We start from the raw sequence: 21,352 nt of genomic DNA on the forward strand, positions 1-21,352 counted from the left end.
TGGGTATAGGCGTATCTTTATCCATGTGCTCTACCGGTATAAGGAAGCAGGCCTTGGTTTCACAGCAAATGCCACCAAAGATCCACTTTCCTTCGACGTAGCGACCCCCGGTGATACATCTCATTTCTTCGTGCAAAACCTAACATGTTTTAAAGGTGAGGAAAATGATTTCAATGTTAATTTTTGGAATTTGAATAAGGTATTAGAAATATAATTTTGAAAGTTACCCTTGATCGGCAAAAAGCACATGTAGAACGGTATAGAGGATAGACTGCTAGTCTGACGAAGACGATAGAGGATTGAGAGTTCGAACCCTGCAGGTGGCGTAAAAAAAAAAAGAAAAATAGACTGAGAGGGGCCTTGAAGGAAGGATAGATAGTAGGAATTGCCCGCCAGAGAAATGGGAAAAAGAAAGAGGGGAAGATGGAGAGAGAGAGGGAAAAAACAGTGCGGAAAGAAACGCCTTGAAAAAAATCCTCTTTTATTCGTGCAGTAAGTAATAATTAGGGATGTATATATTCAGTTACCAAGGGAATTGTCTATTGTATTCAAAGACAAAGAGTAGAATGCATAATTATAAGATGTGCATGCATAATGAAGTATGGGGCTGTGCGGAAATTTTTCCACTTTAGCAGAGCGAGTATCATGGACGAACGAAAGAGGAGGGAAAATCTCGAGACTTACATTCAAGATCCACGGAGTGAACTGTACATTGACGCGCTTTTGGTGAGTTAATGGCTGCTTCATTCAACTTTCGTACTGTCAGGTGACTCAAGATTTTACTTTGCTCTGTTTTGCCAGGATGCAATTCAGTCGCTGGTGTACGATTGTGATTTTCCAGCCCCAAGAGGCAATAAGAATTTCGAAAACTTCCGACAAAGATGTGAGTAGTTTTGGTATCCTAATAATTGCTAGCAGTTTTTGAGAGGCACATACTAAGATTGATTTGATTGTTTGTCAGATGAGAAACCTAGTGAAGTAATCGAAGAATGTCGTTTGAATGTAAGAGACTTTAAGGTCGTAAAAGTCATCGGCCGTGGTGCTTTTGGTGAAGTTCAGTTGGTAGGTTACTCATCTTGTCCTTTCGAGCTCATAAGTGATAATTATTCCTCTTGAGAGCAAACGTTGCCACTAGTTGGTGATTAATTTCTTAGCCTTTTAATTACGGAGTGCATTTACGAGTTCTTCCGTCTTACGCCGGTTTCGCTACTCGTCGAGTTCGCTACATTTTCGCTACTAACATGCCGAATTCGCTGCCTCTGGTAATTCACAGTTTTAATTTCTCTTTTAACCATAAACCACGAGCAATAGCTGTAATTTATACTTCCAACTGCGTGATTGCCGTTTTTAGGAGTCGGTTAAACTGATCATATGCAAATTGCCTTCTAGTTTGCATTTAACCGCCTCGTTGATTTTTGTGACTGTTGCGAGGTTGCTTTTCTCAAGTAAACCTGTCTGTAGGGTGGAACGCATTGGCGAAATCTACAAAGTTGTAAGCTTCTTTCATAGAAATGTTCCGTAGAGAAAAGATATCATCAATAAATCTCTTCCTGACCAAAGGCTAGAGGGGCTAGCCATAAACAGACGTTTTTATAGGTCTGCCATAAACGGCGGAGTAAGCAACTGGTGTCTTAGTTCCCATAGCGACGCCTCGTGTTTGTATGAAGAATCTTTCGTTTAACTTGAAATAATTTTCTTCAAGTATGAGCCGCAAAACTTCTCATAAATCGTTTGTGGGAATTGGTAAATTTTGCTCATAGTGATCTTCGTGTTATGGCAAATACAACAAGAAACGATTGGTCTGCCAACTACTGATTGTGTCAATATTACTAGCACAAAACAGTTTGTTTACTATTCGATTCGGTGAAGGCAGAAGCCGAGAAAAATTTATTCACGACTGCCATGGTGATAATTAATAAAGTCATGATGGAGGAGATGATGGACATCAGTGCCTTGTTCAAGCTTGCCAAAACCAGTGCAGAAGCGGCCAATTACATGAGACAAAGACTGTGCCCATCTGATCCAAAGAGTTTGGAGTGAGAACCATTCACCAGAGGAAATCCTGTGTTGAGATGTTCAGCTAAAATTAATGATGTAATTTTTTTTATAATTAAGGCTTTTGGTATTTTTATCATGAGGTAAAAATATATTTTCTAAATCATTTTGAATGAGATGACTAAATTATGAAAGCGTGAATAATACCATGTAATGTTTTTAATTAACATGCATGAAGATGACAATGTAACCTTCAAAGGTTACTAGTGTAGCGGAGAAGACAATCCAAACGCACAATATAAATCATGGTTTAATCAAATGAAGTACGTAAACAAAATTACAAACGGAAATAAGGAGATCAGTGTGAAATCACAGATGAAGAGGGCGAAGTAAAGTTGAAGATAGCGTAGTTACGATTGATCGTCACGTTGTAGCTGAATTTGTGTGGTTCGAACTAAAAGAAAATGCAGCAGAAACTAAACTAAGAAAATATCCTTGAGAAATGTAACCCTAAGCCTAATTAACAATGAAGCGATTATAAAGTGATAGAAGGAGAGAAATAAATCAATGTACGTATCCAGAAAAAAAAAATCTTAAATGTGAAATAAAGAACAACTTACTTTGGTCTAGCTCCTAAAGATTGTAGATGAATCGCCGATAGCGGATCGTACATGAATAGCAGAGAAAATTGGTGGCGTAGACAGCAACTTATAGTGATGAAATATGAAATACAATACCTGGTACATGTGCTTAAATGAAACTGATTGAAATAGGAACTTATTAAGTAATAATCATTAACCAACGAAGAAATAATAAACCGGAACAAACCTAACAGAAAAGTACACAAGTTACGCGTTTCGAAACTAACAAGACTCCCTTCCCTTGGCAATTCAATTTTTGGACGCGTACAGGGAGGTAAATGGCCAACACATGCGTAAAACACATTAAAGTTCACATGGCAACCAGGTGGACAATCAGACATGGTTTGATGCTACTCTGGTTTACAGATTTAATGAATGTAACCGAAGAAGTTACAATTCATAGACCCAACGTTTCAACACTCCTGTCTAGTGCCTTCATAAGGGGTGATCTAAATGCTGCATCAAGAGGTCCTTTTATACCATCAATAATTGGCTGCCTTTTTTCTGATGAGGTGTAAATAGGTGTTAGGAAGTAAGCTGCCATCATCATGATTTAAAGGAGCGTGAGCAGAGTTTTTTGTGCTTTTGCTATTGTTATTCAATGCAGTCAGCTTGCTTTGTTCTGCATTGTTTTGCAAAACAGGTTTTCTGTCTCAAAATGCCTCTGCCGAAACATCAAATGAACATTTGCTGCTGTTTCAATGAAATGTTGAAACAACTTGTCATGTTTCCACAAGAATTTTTTAAAATAAGTTTCTGAAAGTTTTTAAGATGTGAATAATTAACTTGATTCCAGCCTGAGATGATGATCAACTTTTTCTTAAGATTTAGAGATCACTATAAAAGGTGCAACTCAATTGAGAAGTTGGATATAGACTTTTGCCTGTACATCTTGTCTACCTTTGTTCAGTGTTAAAATATTTCTCAGTTTTCGTTTAAATCATTTAACTGTAGCCTATGATTCATTATACATTTGAGTGTCTTTGGCGAGATTCTTGTTTCGCGGAGAACTTTAATGTGCATATCAACCCAGTTTCTGAATGCGTGATTTGTTATTGAAGACCCGATCTCCAGGTCCCCTGTACTAGCATACTCGACAAGTAGCGAAACCAGCTGTAACCGTTCTGCCTCTTGATATTTACAATATCCTCTGCTAATGTGACAGCAGATGAATTACTTGAAGCTGCACAAGAGACGCGCACATTTAAACAGTACAGTGCCATCAATTACGAGCTTTATCATTCGAGCTGTTTCATGTGTTGTTAAAAATGTTGTATTCTATACACTTTTCAGGTGAGGCACGAATCATCGCAAAAAATATATGCGATGAAACTATTAAGCAAATTTAAAATGGTAAGTTAGCCAGATGTACATCTGCTTAATTTAAAGTACTACAGGTATCCTCTTCAACTTCTGTTTGTATAGTTCAGCTTTAGTTGCTTAAAATGTTGTAGACAGCAGATAGTTTTTGTGACAATTTGGAAAACAAAAAAAAAATTCCAGTTAAGAAAAACTACTGCACTAATATGAAGACACTGGAATACATTGTGTCGCGAATAACATTTAATGGAAGCACAGCCAGCAGTCTGAAGTTGTACAAACAGTAAATTATCACCATTGTTTCAAACATTCTTAATGGCTTTGAGAATTTAGATCCAGGTGTGTGCCCTTTCCTTCGAGTTCATTTTGTTCCTTTTTTAAGTTTTTTTTTCTTTGGACTGTTACCAATTTGTGAGTCTTGCTGTTGGACTTCTTTCATTTCCATGTACCCGTTTTTGAACGTATAGCTTTTGGGATGTGTTATGACATGTGTACTATACACTCAGTAAAAAGCAACAACTTTATTTTATGTCCAAATAAGGAAACAGGTAACGTGACAAGTGACGCATTTATCGTAACATCTCCCTTCTTTTGGAGTAAGCTAATTTCCGAAAGAAACATATAAACATAAATAAATGTGTTCAAGTTGAACAGATTACTGAAAATAACATTTAAAAAAAAGAACAAAACAAACGGAACTTAGTGCAAGACTAAAAGTTGAAAGTCCTTATTCAAGTGACTGTCCGATAGTCAGTTTTTTTAATATGAACACTTCGAGTTCTCTTGAGCTGAAGTCAATTTTCATATGATAAACTACATAACAAAGTCACTGAACCTCGAGGGTGGCTTTACAACTCTGGTACGAGTTTTCTTCACTGGAACAGTTTGTGGTGTCAAGATTGGCTTTGGTTCATGATTAGCTGAATTAGCATCTGTTTTGAAGGCTGGTTAACACTCTTTGAAAGCTGGCTGTCACTGCTTTCAATTGGTTTGGCTTGTTCAGTTGGTTGTGCAGCTGGCTTTAGAAATTCCCGATTTCGACGGAATACTTGATTGTCTGAACTGGTTTTTACTATATAGGACCTGTCTGATAGTTTCTTAATACAGGTACCTGTTTTCCAGCTTTGATTCCTCTGCAGAGGTGCCACTGTTATCTCTTGCCCAACTTGTAATTCTGGTAGGGTGCGCGATGTGCGATCATGGTACCACTTGGCCTTTTGCCTTTTCAACTTCAGCTTTTCATTCACATTTTCTGGAATCTTGGGGTACAGTAGGTTAGAAGCTGTAGGTAGTAAGGTTCTGGTGCGTCTAGACATCAATCTCTGTGCAGGGCTACTTTCTAGGGATTCTGTTGGTGTGTTGCGTTGGTCCAATAGGGCTAATCATGGGTCTTTGTTGTTTTTAAGAGCTTTTCTGAATAAAGACTTGATAACTTTCACAGCAGACTCTGCCTTTCCGTTGGATCTGTGATGATGCGGGGAAGAAGATACGTGAGTAAACTCCCAATCGACTGAAAACTGATGGAACTCATGGCTTGTAAACTGAGGAGCGTTGTCTGTAGCTAGTGTATCTGGAATGCCGTGTCGACTGAATTGTTCCTTAAAGAATTCAATCACGGAACTGGAAGCGTTTTCCTCCAATTTTTGTACTTCCAAGAAATCCGAATAGAAGTCAACAAGCACGATATATTCCTTGCCATGAAGTGTGAACTGGTCAGCAGCGACTCGACTCCACGGGTGGTCAGGAAGGTCATGGCTTTGCATTGGGAGCTTCTGATTCTTGAAATTCGTTGCAAATTGAACATTGTGTGATTTGGTCCTTCACTTCTGCATTCATACCAGGCCAGAATACAGTGTCTCTAGCTTTGCGTAGGCAAGCCTCTACTCCTAAATGGCTGGAATGAATTTTGGATTTCACTTCAGGTCTCAGTAACTTGGGGATGACTACTCTCGAGCCTTTGAAAAGAACACCATTGTGTACTGACAGCTCGTCGCGGTAAGACCAATACTCCCGGATCTTGATTGGTACTTGATCTTTCTGCATTGGCCATCCGGTCAGAATGGTGGTTTTCAGTGTCTGCAAGGTGTCATCGTGACTTGTGCTACGCGGCAATTGATCCAGTCTTTCTGGCGTGACCTTCAGGGCTTGCATAGGGTCCAGGCTCTTCAGCTCTAAGGAAAATACTTGAAAAGATTCTTCTGGTCTAGAGGTTTCATGTTGTGCGGCTCTAGAAAAATGGTCGGCTAAGAGCATTTGGGAACCAGGTTTGTATTTAACTGTCAGGTTGAATCGTTGTAGCCTGAGAAGCATTCTTTGGAGACGGCATGGAGCTGATAGTAGAGACTTCTTAAATATTGACTCTAGAGGCTTGTGGTCAGTTTCGACTAAAATCTGCTCTCTGCGTGCTAGATATTGATTAAATCTTTCACAAGTGAAGACTATTCCCAGACATTCTTTCTCTATGGTTGCATATCTTTGCTCTGTTGGCGAGAGAGTTCTGGACGCGTAAGCGACTGGCTGTCCATTTTGAAGAAGGACTGCGCCAAGGCCTTTATTACTGGCATCCATCTGAATAGTTACTTCTTCTTCTATGCTGTAGAATTTAAGCACTGGGTGTTGAATAACCAAGCGTTGAATAGAAATTTAGATAGATAGTTGACAAAACCAAGCAAGGTAAGAACTTCAGGCTTAGTCGTTGGCTTCGGCATGTTCTTGATGGCAGTAACTTTATCGGGATCCAGTTTCAGTCCATCCCTTGAAATTACATGGCCCATGAATTTAACTTCTGCTTGTCGAAGCTTGACTTTGTTCTTGTTGAGTTTCAGATGGACTTGTTTGGCTCGTTCAAGCAGGCGAACCACATTCTGATCATGATTAAGAAGTGCTTCCGAGTCGGTTTCACCATAACCAACAACAAGAATATCATCTCTGATAACTTTCACATCAGGCAGGTCTGCGAGGCATTCCTGTAGTCTGCTTTCAAAGACTTCTGGGGCTAAACGTATACCAAAGGGCATTCTTAAGTAACGGTATCTTCCTAGGGGTGTCCAGAAAGTTGTGAGTTTACTACTCTCTTGGTGAAGGCCAACTTGATAAAATCCATCTTTTGCATCGAAGGAACTGAAGATTCTAGCTTTGTTGAGCTCTGGTAACAGTTCTTCCAACGTTGGCATTTGAAATTTGGGACGTTGTATCGCACGGTTCAGGTCTTTCGGATCCAGACAAATTCGAATCTTCTGAGGTTTGGCAACTACTACCATACTGCTGATCCACTCGGAAGGTTCCACCATTTTCTTAATAATGCCTTTCTCTTCCAACTCTAGAATCTTGTTCTTAACTTCCTTTTGTAGTGCAACTGGTACACGACGAGGGTAATGTTGTACTGGTTTAAAACTCGGGTCAACCCTGATCTTTACATCTCCAATATGTCCTAATCCACTGAAAACTTCATGATACTTGCTCAAGATTTCTTCCTTTGACAGACATGTCTGTGGTAGGGTCTCACTTATCTGACATACACTCTCGGGGACGCTGACATTTAGGAGGATGAGTTGCAACTTTTCACAGGTTTCAGCTGATAGCAAGGGCTTACACTTGTGTTTTATGACTTGAATCTTCAGAACCTGTTGTTTGCCATTGTGTCTGACATGCAGGTCGCACTCACCAACTGGCTTCAAAATTGCACCACCAAAGAGCTTCAGTTTAACTGAGGAGTTGTTCACGGGTGGGTCTCCTAACTGTGTGATAGCTGAGAGGTCGTCCAAGCCAATTACATTACATGTAGTTCCACTGTCTAATTGACATGCCAAGGTTGTGGTGAAGTCTTCTTTAGCTGATTTGAAGAAACTGATATCTGCAAGCCACTGTTTTGCTTTAGTTTGGACTATAGACACAGTTTCCACTTGCAAACAGCTTTCGTCAGGACTGTCATCCTCGTCTCCTTCGAATTGTTGAATCTTCTTTGATGATCGGCATACAGACGCAAAATGGCCCTTTTTTTGACACTTGCTGCACGTTTTCTTGAACGCGGGACACTCTGTTCTTCTTTCATGACGTTTTCTACGACCACAATACTTACAGGTCGGTTCGAAAGAACTTCCGGATTTTTTTTTTCTAATTTTTTCTCTAAATGTGATGATCTTCCTCTATCTGTCTTCTTACTACGACTTCTATGGGGAAATTTCTTCTCGCTAAATTTCTTTACGTCTTCTGTCTTGTTGTCTCCAGCGCCTATTATCGCCTTGATTTGCTGCGGGGCGATTTCACTCGTAGTGCACATCTGTATGGCTTTCTTCAAGTCCAGGGATTTTTCTCTCAAGAGTCTCACCTTGTCACCTTGATTCTTTAAACCAATGACGAGCCTGTCCCTGATAAGCTCATCTGTTAGTGCACCGTATTCGCAGGACGCAACTAATTTTCTCAGACGTGTGACATAACTTTGGACAGATTCTTCGCTTTGCTGCACACACGCATTAAAAACATACCGTTCGTAAACCAAATTAGGTTAGCAGCTAGGTTTGAAGTAGCTTTCTAAAGCCTCTAAACATTTGTCGATTTTCTTCTTATCGTCCTCTTGAAGATTTAGGTTGAGTAAGATCTGAAGACACTCTCTGCCCATCGGTGAACGCAAAGTCGCTAAACGGACCGATTCCTCTCGCTTATCGAGGCCTGTTGCTGTTTCATAGTCACTCTATTGCTGCTTGAAAAAATCCCAGTTACCAGTAACATCACCGTGACACTTCATAGGACTTGGCAGCGGAAAATTTGGAGAAATAACTTGAGGATAAATTGGGGCGGTGGGTTGAACTGTGTTAGGTGCTGCCATTGATGGCACGTCGATTTGCGCGCCCGACTCCACGTGGTCGTTATCTGACGGCATCTTGAGTTCTTTTTTCTACACTTTGAGCTCAAAATTCTCTTTGAAATTACGAATAGTATAAGGGAACAGTATCAGAAAGGTACCTTCGGTGATTAATTTTCAAAAAAAAGTGCAGAATGCTCAGAAAATCCATCCCGTTTCTGACACCATGTTATGACATGTGTACTATATACTCAGTAAAAAGCAACAACTTTATTTTATGTCCAAATAAGGAAACAGGTAACGTGACAAGTGACGCATTTATCGTAACAGGATGAGCTGTTTTTTTCCTGCTCGATTCTTTACAGATGTCTCTTGTAGCAATGATCCATTAACTTCTTGAAATGTAACATAGACATTGGCATACACCAAGTTACAAACAAATTAGCAACAAAATCACCCTTTGTTGAATTCCTTAAATACCTTGGCTAAATTGGGAATATTGACTTGTACTTATTTACAGTTGACTATGTGGCTGTGTTCTCACCATGTTAAGCTTAAGTTATGTATGTAGCCTTCTTTCCTTTCAAAAGCTGCTTAATTAATTTCTAGCCTTTAACAATGTTTTTCACTCTCTGAAAGGGTATAAAATACAGAACATTAAAATCAAAAAAGGAAAAAATAAACTTAGTCAGCTCACTAGTTTTGTTCAATGATGGCTTGTTAGTGCACCAAGCATGTATTCTACATTGCAAATCCATTGCAAATCCATAAGTCGTTCTTAAATCTTAGATGGCAACTGCCATGTTTTCTAAACAATGATAAAACTCAAGAGCAGTTTAAGTCACCCAAGATGTTGTTTTTATAGAGTCTTGCACCATGCCAATTGGTGAATTGATTTTCTCCTGCTGTGTTGAAAAAAAAAACTATTTGTTTTGTTTGATGGGTGTAACTTTCTCTTGAAAAGTTCAGAAAAGCAACTATGGTGGTTAACACATTATTCTAGAAATCATTAAAATACCATTTGCCAAAGATCAAAAACTTCTTCCATTACCTCAGGCAGAGATGGTAGTTGCTGGCCTAGGTTTTCTTTAACCTTCTTTTTTTTTCCTAACAGATCAAGAGATCCGATTCAGCTTTTTTTTGGGAAGAGCGTGAAGTTATGGCTCATACCACCAGCCCATGGATTGTGAAGGTTAGTATACTCATATCTACTTGTGCTCAGATGCTCATAATGGTAAAATCTGGACAAGGTCTTACCATGTAAAAAGCGCGTGAAAAATCTATGAAAAGCATGTGAATTATGTGACCCTATACACACGGTGTTTTCACATGCTCTAAATTGTTCTTGAAGCCTACCAATACAAATAAAAATTCTGGACTCTTGCATGCACATAAGAGACTTGAGGGCAATTTGTCACTCAAGATGAACAGCTGTCAATCTTTAACTCATGACTCCCTTTAGGATGCTTTAGGAATGATCTATTTCAGTTGTTTCCAATAAACTTTGCAAATGTTGCCCTCAACTGTAAAGATATGTCTTAATTTGGAACAAATTGATTGTATTAATTGAGGTAATTATATTGATTGAGTTAATTGGAACTAGTGCTGAGTGAAAATCTACTTCCTCTAATTTTCCAAACAAAAATAACTTTATGATATTCTTGATAACAATGCATTAAAATCTTTGACAACAATGTTTCAGACAATTCTTGATAACAATGCATTAAAATCTTTGACAACAATGTTTCAGACAATTGTTAACGAGTTCCCAATGTAAAATGAAACTGATTTATATTAAACCTGCCAGTCTTCTCCTCCCTTTGCTCCCCTCCCTTTGATCCCCTCCCTTTGCTCCATCTCCGCCCTCTCCCCCATTACAATACCATAATTTTTAGGGTGGTTGTGTTAAAGATAGATAACCCAAATATTTTATTTTGAACATTTATGAACTTATGTTTTCTTTTTTTTTCTTTTTAGTTACATTTTGCTTTTCAAGATGCTAAAAATTTATATATGGTTATGGATTACATGGCCGGTGAATGAAACATACTGTTAATGTTATAAATAGAGTGGGTGGTTCCTGAATAAGTGTACATCTATGGTGTCAATGTGAGAATTTCTTGTGTCTATGAAAGAACATTTCATCAAATTTGATGAATGAGAGACTTCTTTCAAAGAAATTAGATTGGTGAAATGCTCAAGTCTCCATTTTAGTCAGCAAAATGCTGTATTAGGTGGTAGTAACACCATATTCTATAAACTAACTTGTAGAGAGGTTTAATACAACTTATAGTGAGAATAAATGGTTTAAGATCTCAGGAGTATAAGAGTTAAAGCAATTTTAGTGGGCATGCAGGCTTGTTTCAGTAATGATGAATTTTGTGGCATTGGTTTCTAAATTCAAAAAGGAAAAAATTACACTGTCCAATGAAGAATATATAATTGGAAAATTTGTTGTGTTTGTAGGTGGGGATTTGGTGAATCTTATGAGTAATTACAACATTCCTGAAAAGTGGGCCAAGTTCTATGGTGCTGAAATGGTGTTAGCTATTGATGCTATTCACAGCATGGGGTTTATTCACAGGTATTGTGAGGAGGTTTAATCATTTGGTAGGATTGTTGCTCAGTGTCAAAATTTTCATGATTGTTACACTATAAATAACTTGATTTGATGAATTAGCTTAAATCTTGATGTAGTGATTGTCTCAATTTTTTAAAAATGGGAAGGAGGATGATCCTGTCCATAGCCTGACATAAACATTTTGATTCTGATTCCTCTTTTTTTTTCTGTATTCACATTTATTTTTAGTGCTTGAATGGTGGAAATCGTCTGCCATGACTTTTAGCTTATTTTTCTGAAATGTGATTTTTTTTATGTTTTTATTCTCATGCAGGGATGTAAAACCAAAAAACATGCTTCTGGATGAACAAGGTCATCTCAAACTTTCAGGTTTTGGAACATGTTTGAGAATGGATAAGGTACAAATTACTAGCACTTCATTTAGACTTCCTTAGGTTAATAGAGAGTTTCAAAGTAGGTGCCCGCATTGATGATGCCAGCAGCCAGCATCAGAGGTACAAGCTTATAACTGAGCCTGGGAGCTTGCTCTGCTCTTGTAGGTTCTCTAAAATATATTTTTTGCAATCCACAGGGATTGTTTTCCTTCTTAAATTACAGTACATCCAGATTTAGTCTTAATGTTCTCGGTAGAAAGGAGTCATTAGATTTATTCATTTTGTGAATCAACCCAGTTAAATTTTTTTTTTCACTTTGTTTAATGAATTCCAAAGGGGATTTGATTTCAGGAATTGATTCTTCTTTTTCTCTCAAACAACTGCCGAGCATATCAGCCAGCCAGTTTCTTTAAAACGCTTGTCAAACTTTGAAAATTATCTTGTAGGATGGTATGGTTAGATCAGACACAGTTGTTGGTACACCAGATTACATCTCTCCAGAGGTAAGAAAGATTGCAAACAAGATTGCAGATTTCAAATCAAGTCCAAATTAAAAAAATGAGGGCTATTTTACACTAGGTTCTCGCATCCCAAGATGGTGGAGGCTACCATGGCCGTGAATGTGACTGGTGGGGTGTAGGGGTGTCCTTATATGAGTTACTGATTGGTGAGTTTTTCTATACTTTTATAAGTATTTAGGTGTAAAGAATTTAAGTACTTATGCCCTCGTAACAGCTCTCTTGCAATTTTAATTTTAGATTTACAACCTTTCAGAGAAAGTCACTGGTGCACTGAGTTGGAATTGCTAGGAGTTCCTATAGGAATATGAAGTCCTGTTGGCTATTATCCTGGAATTTCTGGAAATTTCTAGGTTTTTTAGAATCGGGGTTGACACAGTTGGGAATTCTTAGGACTTCCCAGTCCAAATTTACTGTTAGAATTCACACCTCTTATTCCTAGGAATTCCAAAATCCATTTTGTAAGGGCTGTGCTCACAGCAGAGATGTCACATTTTGAAAACTCTTTTACAAATTCCATCGTCAGCTAATCCCATGAGCAGCTTACTTTGGTTGTTGACACTTTCAATTGTTGTTAAATCCAATACCTTCAATAGATGTCAACAGTTGTATCTCTTTTTGTAAAAACTCTAGGTGACACTCCGTTTGATGCTGACTCAATTGTAGAAACCCATGGTATGCAAATTTTGTTGTGCAGTTGTTGGCAATTCCAACGTTGCAAATGAGGGTTTAATGTCATAGATCTGGGCCCCTGAAACTGTTTTCCCATACCAGGGATATTAAAACATTCGTCTTGTTCTCACCTTACTTGTAACAAATAAACATGAACCTCAATTTATGAACCTTTCCTTGAAACCCATCACAATATAGCTTGGATTTTGGAAGGTCTTTTGTCACTGACTGACTAGCCTCCATCCTGTGCTCACTTGAAGAAACATAGAAAACGATCTTGGGACCATCCAAGAATCGAAATTATCAACAAGGCCATTACAGTGAAAATGTAAATCTCTACCATATTTGCGTGGAAAACACTTTTAAAGTTTTAGACTAGTCAGAGTGGTGCTTACTCAGCAGAAGAGCTTACTTGAAGATGGCACTAACTTAAAAATGTTCATTTACAACAAACTAAGGTAACCACACCTGATCTTTACTTTGCTGGTTTTTTCCTTTTATCCACAAATGATATAGACATTCAAAGAATTATGAAGTGCAGAGTTTCCTTTCTTTTCTCATGTGGTGTGTGATTGATCTTAGTTTAGTTAAGATACATCTGTAACTCCAGGTAATTTCTTTTCTACAGGTCTGCTTGAACTATTTTTATTAATTTCTTTAGGAAAGATCATGGATCATAAGAACTCACTTCAGTTTCCTGATGACATTGAAATTTCAAAAGAAGCCAAGCATTTACTTCGTAATTTTCTTACTGACAGGTAACCAGTTTGCTTAAGTTTCTGGAAGATATCCATTCCATTAAGACATAAGGAATTCCTAGTTACAAACATCTCTTAGCTCTCAGGTTGACAGGGAAATACTCTTCTGGGTATGGGAGATGCAGTGGCTGTAACACTTAGGGGGGTGTCCTTAGGTTGAAAAGTGTGGGTTAGGGCCCTCACTAAGGTCTTATTGTCACATTCGCACAGTGGCCCACCCCCCTATTCACTCAGGAGTATAGATGTGTACCAGTAAATTTAGTAAGGAAACGTGATGGCATTGTAAGGGGGACAGTTCCAACATCCCAACCAATGGAATCAGGTGTGCTCTTCGTGTTTTTCTTGCAATGGAAACCAATGTGACCATACATGATTAAAACTATGCCAGTATGTATGGAGTATTACTGCATGTCATTTTCCTTGCTGTGCAACCTCAAAAATCAAAATTCACTGCAACTAGATTTTCTTTGGACCTACAATTCCTTTAGTCAAACAGCAGGTAACCACAATTTTATAAATCACATCAAATGATGTGGCTGATTTTATCGCACCTTGTTTTCTTCAAAGGAGTTTTATTGCCAGACAGTTTGATTTTAAGGTTGTTTCAATAAAAAAATGATTCTTAACCCATGTGTGAATTATTTGTAGAACACAAAGAATTGGTCAGGAAGGAATTGCAGAAATACAAAACCATAAATTTTTCATTAATGACCAGTGGGAATGGGACACCATCAAAGAGGGTAATTATTGCAGACTAATTTTTGATGAATATCTGATTTAAACTCAATATATTAAATAATGCTTTTGCCATAAAGAATCTAATGATCTCCTTTTCATTATTTAAGTTACTAGTCTCTTACTTCAAATTTCAAAAAGCCTCCCTCTTCCCCCACCCTATTAAAAGAAAAACCTCTCAAAAACTAGTAGTTTTAATGTCATCTGTGCATGTTGCACTTACCGATAATAGGGGTACATTGAGGCCTATCTGTTGAGCTGCAGAGCAGTTCTGTTGAACATTATTACCTTCTTTTATGACTGCAATTAAAACTATGTCCATTCGGCATTGAATTTTGTTCCATTTTGTGGTTGTGAGTCTTTTTGAGTAATCAAACGTTTAACAAATGGATTCTACACAGCCCAGCGTCTGTTCAGTAATAGGTCAAGGATGGGTTGGAAAGATATTCTGTGATCTATTACTGTGTTACCTGAAATCAATATGCAGTGTATTTGTTTTAAATAGTGTGTTTTTCTTAGTGACATCATCTATGAAAATGTCCTCCAATAGATCATAAGCAAGAATCAATCAAAATGCTTGTATAGTTCAGCTCATCATATTATTGTTTATTTTGCACAGCTACTCCTCCTGTGGTCCCAGAGTTGGCCAGTGATTATGATTACTCAAACTTTGATGACATTTCTGATCCTAATAGTGGAGAGGAGTTCCTTCAACCTCCAGAGGTACTCTTTAGTTTCTGTTAGGTGAAATAACAGTATCAGCTTAACTGTAATGCAGCATTGACACTGTTGCAGTCATTCTATATCCATTTAATTCAATGATGTCATTAGGGGCTAGTGTACTTATTTTTTCTAGTAATTTTAAAAGTGAGGTGTCTTTCAGCATGCCAAATCAGCTGGGTTTATCCATTGAAAATTAAAACTTGTTAATACAAGATATTACTTAGCTCGTTCAGGGCAACTCCACTCAGATATAATTGGGTATAACTTTTGAAATTGAGGTATGATAATTGAAACAGTGCTTTTTCGGCCAAGTGTATCATTAGAATCAAGACAGAACAGGGATATTTTTCTCATCTAAATATAGATACAGAGATAGATCAAGTGAAAGGAGTAGAAGGCCTTTTAGTATACTCAATTTTGTCGTGTGTGAAATTATTTGGCAGGCTTTTGCAGGGAATCATCTTCCTTTCATAGGATTCAGTTATTCAGAGAGTGCTAAGTAAGTGAAGTCTGTATAGTCTGTATTTACAGAATGTAGAAAAAATTCGTGTCCAATTTATGTGGGCAAATGACCTACAGATTTTGATTATGTTTGTCTGTTTGATTTACTAGTCTCTGATGTCCTGATGTGCTTAATCTAATGCACAGTTGAACAGTGATTAAGGAGTACCAAGCAGTGCTTATTCTCACTAATTCACTGAATTTCAATTTCTTTTAGATGGGGTAACTTCCATGGCAAATCAGGTTTAGACGGAATGGTGAGGATGATAAAAAGACACTTTCTCTCTCTGCCTTCAATTTTCGTTTCATTTACCATCCTAATATGACGAGGTAAATTAATTTTTCTTCACTTCCTCAGGATGGAAATAGTTCTGGTGGTGGGAATGACAGTCGCTCAAAGGTAATTCTCTTTCAAGGCATTTTTTCTTACTTGACATTGACTGGGGCATCACCATGATAAATGCCTGCAAATAATAGTTAGTTCATGAGTAATACTTTCTAATTGTGGCTTGCTGCAACTTTTATGAACTTCTCTTACATTTCAATTGAGCAGCTTGAAGCAGCTGACCGCAGAATCAGAGATTTGGAAGTGCAGGTTTCACTGGAAATGCAAGCTAGGGATGAGCTGGATCATAATTACAGGTCAGAACACCTTGAGTAATTTACTAACCAACTAGCTGACTAACTAACTAACGAAAACCACTTAGGGTACCTCAGGATCAAGGAAATGTTTACATCTTCTTTATACACCCTTGGTGATCCAAGGATGTTGAAGAGATGAATCATGATCTTCTACATGCAAGTCCACAAATTTACCGACCAGTAAGGGAACACATATTTCCAGCCGTTACATGCCATGCTTCTGTTAGCAAAAAGTGGTTTGAATGTCAAATCGGAGATTGTCAATTAATCATCATTCTATTGTCCCAAGGTCTCCAATGAGTTGATGTTTGTCAGATTGATTTCCTTTGATTGAGTGCATGAATAATTTTTGTTATTTCAGTAATGATTTGAAAAACGGTTAAGTCAGCACAATATGTAGGAACTTGGAGGGAAGTGATTTAGTGATACCTGTAGCGTAGTAAGAAGGACTTGTGTTTTTTTTTTGCAATCACAGGGTGGTAAGCATCAAGCTCGATAAAGTCATGAAACAATTTGACCGTGAGGTGAGGATCTTGATAACCCTTTTTTTACCTCTCATGATGTGACCCAACCGGAGATATTTATCCTCACTATTATTGAGCAAGCTAGCCTGAGGAGTATACAAGAAAATATCAGTTATAGGATTATTAGAGCTGATCGCAATACTGAATTCTCCTAACTACAATGGCGAGCAGTACAGGAGACAAAAACTAATGAGATCGTGGGCTCGAAAAGAGGTATGACCCGTATTTTGCATTATACGCCAGGCCTGTAACAGTGCCCCCATCCCCCTGTAAGCCACAGATCTCACCCCACTAGCTCAGAAAAAGTTGAGAATTTTGTTCTTTAAGCCCAGAAACTCATTGATTACGGGTTATAAGTACTTGTGTTGAACATTTATAAACATGTTTTCTCACAGGACAAATTTCAAAATAAGGTTATCTGTCAAAGATGGGCTACCTTTTTAAAGGTAGAGCCACTGACCAATATAGATTATGACAGCAATAACATTTCCAGCTGCCATCCCCTCAAGCATTAGCTGGCGTTGCCAGGAGTACGTCATAGGATTATTAATGCATTCTACTGGTGACATATAGTTGGCTTCCCTGGTGGGATTGGTTACATCTTAATCACAGCTGCACCACACTCAGGACAATACTGAAAACAATTTAAATAGCTCTTGTTTAAATACAATGTACTTAGTATGATTCCTGTGAATTTTCACCTTTTATTCCCTTGGTGTTCGTTGTCTGATCCTGACATGTTCGAATCATTCTGAATCTTCCTGTTTTGTGGGAAGGTAAACGCCATCTTTTTTTGAAAAAGACTTATTGGGGGACCGGCAGCAGCTTCAGGGCTTCTTCCTTGTTATCTACAATTTCCACCGTAAGGAATACTTACTTCAGTCTGAGTGCTGCTCACACAACATCAACCTCGCCTTGGGTACCAGTAGATTTGCATCATCAAATGGAGACCATCGAGTATTGAAGGATTCCAAAATCCACACCCTGTTCGGCAATTCACTTGCACTGCTTGTGACTCGACCAACATACTGTGAGGCTCCTAAATCATCTGGGAATGGATAGGATGCGGCTGTACTGAGGTTGATGTACTTACCCTTAATCCACTACATCAAAAGAAAGAGACTATTCCAAAGATGAAAATGCATGCTCTTCGATTAACAACTAGGTTGTGCAGTTAGAGAGGCTATATATGCTATAACTGAAAAATATTAACTCTGTTATGGTGACCCCGCTCCCCGCTATAGGATTAGTGCCATTTGAGAGAATGAAAAATGTAGGTGTGGGGATAAACTATGCTACCATATGGTTAATGGCAATAATACAATGGGAATTTTCTTGCAAAAGATAACAACCTGACCAGCCCTCCTTGTGTTTGAAAGCCTGCACGTATGTGGATTAATTCCAAAATTTTAACTTAGGATTTACAGGTGTATTAAGTTTTTATTCACACAGAAGTAAAGAAGCTTAAAAAGTGCATTTTAATAAGAATGACTACGATAATATCCACAATTCGAGGTTAGTAACTTGTACTAATTTTGTTTAAAGTGGCGGCCTAAACAAGCGGAAAGGTAAAACGTACCAAGAATTAAGCATAATCATTCTGTATTCTGAGACAATTTTGCTGACTTAGTGGTCCAAACAACGTGAAAAATAGAAGTGAAATTGTTTTGCTTAAGGAGAAGAAAAAACTTTTCTGTGGGAATAACCTTATGTTCTCAAAGGGAACCTAATCGGGGTGATACCCCTTTAAGATATAAACCTGTTATTGCACCAAACAGCATTCACCTTTCAATTTGTTATCAAGCATGCCGACCAAGATGAGCAGCCTTAGGACGTTTGCAACAACCAAGCCATTTTGTAAGACAGTAATGCACGATTCACTTAACGATCTTTTATGGCTTTCTCTCTAACCCCCACACCGGACCCACGACGATAGTCGATAGTTTTTTGCGATGGTATACAGGGACCAAAAAATCGTGGATATTGCACCATTGTAAGCGTAGATCTGGGTTTCAAACCAAGATGTTCTGCTTTCAAGTATCGTTCGAAGCAGTCATTGTTGTGAAATGTGTCTGAGCACCGGCCCTGCCCGTAGTTCGTTTTTCGAAACGACGAGATACGCTCGTGAGATCTTTGCCAGACACTGAGGTCGTAGAGCTTCAGCCGTCGCGAAAGCATTGGTAGGATATACCAGTTGTATACCTTGAGTCACGGTTACAAACGAAACGCCGCGCAGTCTGTCTGTTTTGAGCTTCCAAGTAATCAAAATAAATGTAGCAGCGAGGGCTCGTCAATCGTCAAGAACAGACAGAAGGATAATCTCCAAACAACTCAGGCTTCTGCATTTTTATCTCCCTTCTTGCGTAAGCCAAGAATTTAACAATTATAGAGTACATGTCATTGCAAATCCAGACTAACAAACGCGTTGCCAAACTAATGTTAAAAAAAGAATAAACAAACTTGGGAAAAGAGGATGGACACGATGAAATTTCTTAAATTACCAGTTTCTGTTAGAAATTAATGTGGAGACTCTTCCGAAAACATAGAGGTCAGGCCAAGTATAGAATGCCCGTCGCAAATGATCTGGAAATGTAACTACGTTTCAGCGACATCGTGTGACGAAAGCCTAAGTATGCGTATCTATAGAAGACCAATTTTTTCCTTAATTAATAGGAGAGGCGCTTAAATAATTTTTTGCTTCACCTCGCCACCAATTTTTTTCTCCTGGAAAACTACCAGTTCTTTCCCACGAGCAAGTCCGAAATAAAACTCGCCCCTTTCTTGCCGTTCGTTGACATTCATCCCAGAAACTACGTCACACGCTGAAAAAAGAACCGCTGAAATTAGGGTTGTATAAGCCGACGTACCACGGTCAACTATAGAGCAATTATCACCACAAACCCTTTGTTTTTGGATGAAAACTATTGTTCGAGGAAAAAAAAATGAAGGAAAATTGTTCCATAATAATTCATAAATGCACCTAACACAGTAAAAAAACACTGAATTTGGACTTCAGTTTGCCTTAATCGCACCCATCGAGTATCAGCATTTAACAAGGAGAGCTTAGCATGTGCTATACGGGAATGAAGGAAAACACCGTTGTATGGCTTCAATCGACCATGCAGATGCGTACTACACAGTTCCTATGGCAGTTGAACAGAAAATACGTAAATTTCTCTGGAGAAGTTGGTGGTTTCAAAACATGTGTCAACCTAATGGTGTAGCTTCGGCGCCAAGAGATTTAAACATATATGTGTCTAGTAAGCACTTGGCGAAGCGAGTGTCTCTTGAATGTTGGATATATTGACGACGCTTCATTTACACGGCAGCATCCACAGATTAGAATGCAAAAATAAAATTCAGACGCTCTAAAACTATTGAGTTCACGGAGTCCTTATAATGGGGGAAAGTCAGAAAACTGTCATTTCTTGGCGTCATATTAGACTCCGGTCAACATGAAAATATTTAGTATACACAGAAAGAATTAATTTGGCCTGCTAGCCACCTATTGTTTACAGGAAACTTTAATTTCACTTGAGAGAAGTTGCACGATGTCACTTGGGTTGTTGGTGTCCAGTCTGATGCTGTCCAGCATGGACCCTGTGTTGAGTTTTTTTTTTTATGGAAAATAAATAAACTCCATGTTAGGGTATAGAGTGGTATGTTGCTAGCACCAATTAGATCGCACGTTGTGGGTATGTATCTCGCACCAATCAGATTGCGCCATTAGGGTATGTATCTCGCACCAGTCATAAAACAGCAAGTTGCTATCTTACACCCAATCTTAGCCTTTGTGTATGGTTTTCTTGCAAATGAGGCATGGATCAAGGGGGCGTTGCGCAAAGAAGGACATGAACAAGAAATTTTGGAATCAGTTTGTTAAGTGTAATGGTTGGGTAATGAGTAGTAAATGGGGGCATTCGCGAGAGCCTCGTCGGTTTAAGGTCGGAAATTTATCGGGGATATGAAGGTCTTCTGCATTTGTTTTCGTTGTCTAAGTTTACGTTGAAACGTGTTTTTCCGCTCCTTTACTCGCAACGCACACGCCCAAAACAACTACATTTCGACCAAGTACCCTGAAAATAACGTTCCCAAGCCCAAATAAGAACAGGCACAATCATTATACTAAGAGAACAGTTAGCAATTTTTGCTACAAAAGGACGTCGCGCTATCATGGGTCATGCCTTGAAAGCAACTAACGGCTGTTTATCACATACTCTAACCGCATTGTCTAACCCCGCTGAAAAATTTCCACATGGAACCAAATGCTACTGATATTGAATTTTACACAATTCTTCCAAGGTTAACTTTGTTTACGAATTAAAGTCGCTTTGAGTTACCTTGGACTTAACCGAATTGCGTGTTAATTCCTTGTAAAACAACCTGCATTTTATCACGTATTTCACACACAGAGGGCAAAGTCCAGATAGACAACAACCAATCAAGGAGCCCTCTTTGAAATATTATCCTTTTCTCTTGTTCAATGTGTCTTCACTTAATCGAGATCGCAATATATCTTTGGTTAGGGTCTATGAGAGGTACGACAGAGTTTCAGCTTTCTTTTCAT

The 21,352-nt window shown here is 38.4% G+C and overlaps 1 protein-coding gene across 1 annotated transcript; it reads left to right on the forward strand.

Moving 5' to 3' along the window:
- The first annotated feature begins 618 nt into the window (after positions 1-618).
- On the forward strand, positions 619-16,827 carry LOC131784216 (rho-associated protein kinase 1-like). Its single transcript, XM_066162949.1, has 19 exons — positions 619-726; positions 802-883; positions 962-1,062; positions 3,930-3,989; positions 9,872-9,949; positions 10,735-10,792; positions 11,224-11,341; positions 11,652-11,736; positions 12,159-12,215; positions 12,292-12,379; positions 12,864-12,905; positions 13,564-13,660; positions 14,309-14,400; positions 15,015-15,118; positions 15,562-15,617; positions 15,837-15,876; positions 15,978-16,019; positions 16,173-16,261; positions 16,737-16,827. The coding sequence occupies exons 1-19, from the start codon at positions 646-648 to the stop codon at positions 16,825-16,827; spliced, it is 1,461 nt and encodes a 486-aa protein (XP_066019046.1). The 5' UTR covers positions 619-645.
- The last annotated feature ends 4,525 nt before the right edge of the window (positions 16,828-21,352 follow it).

Source organism: Pocillopora verrucosa, chromosome 1, assembly GCF_036669915.1.
Source record: "Pocillopora verrucosa isolate sample1 chromosome 1, ASM3666991v2, whole genome shotgun sequence".
NCBI classification, from domain to species: Eukaryota; Metazoa; Cnidaria; class Anthozoa; order Scleractinia; family Pocilloporidae; genus Pocillopora; species Pocillopora verrucosa.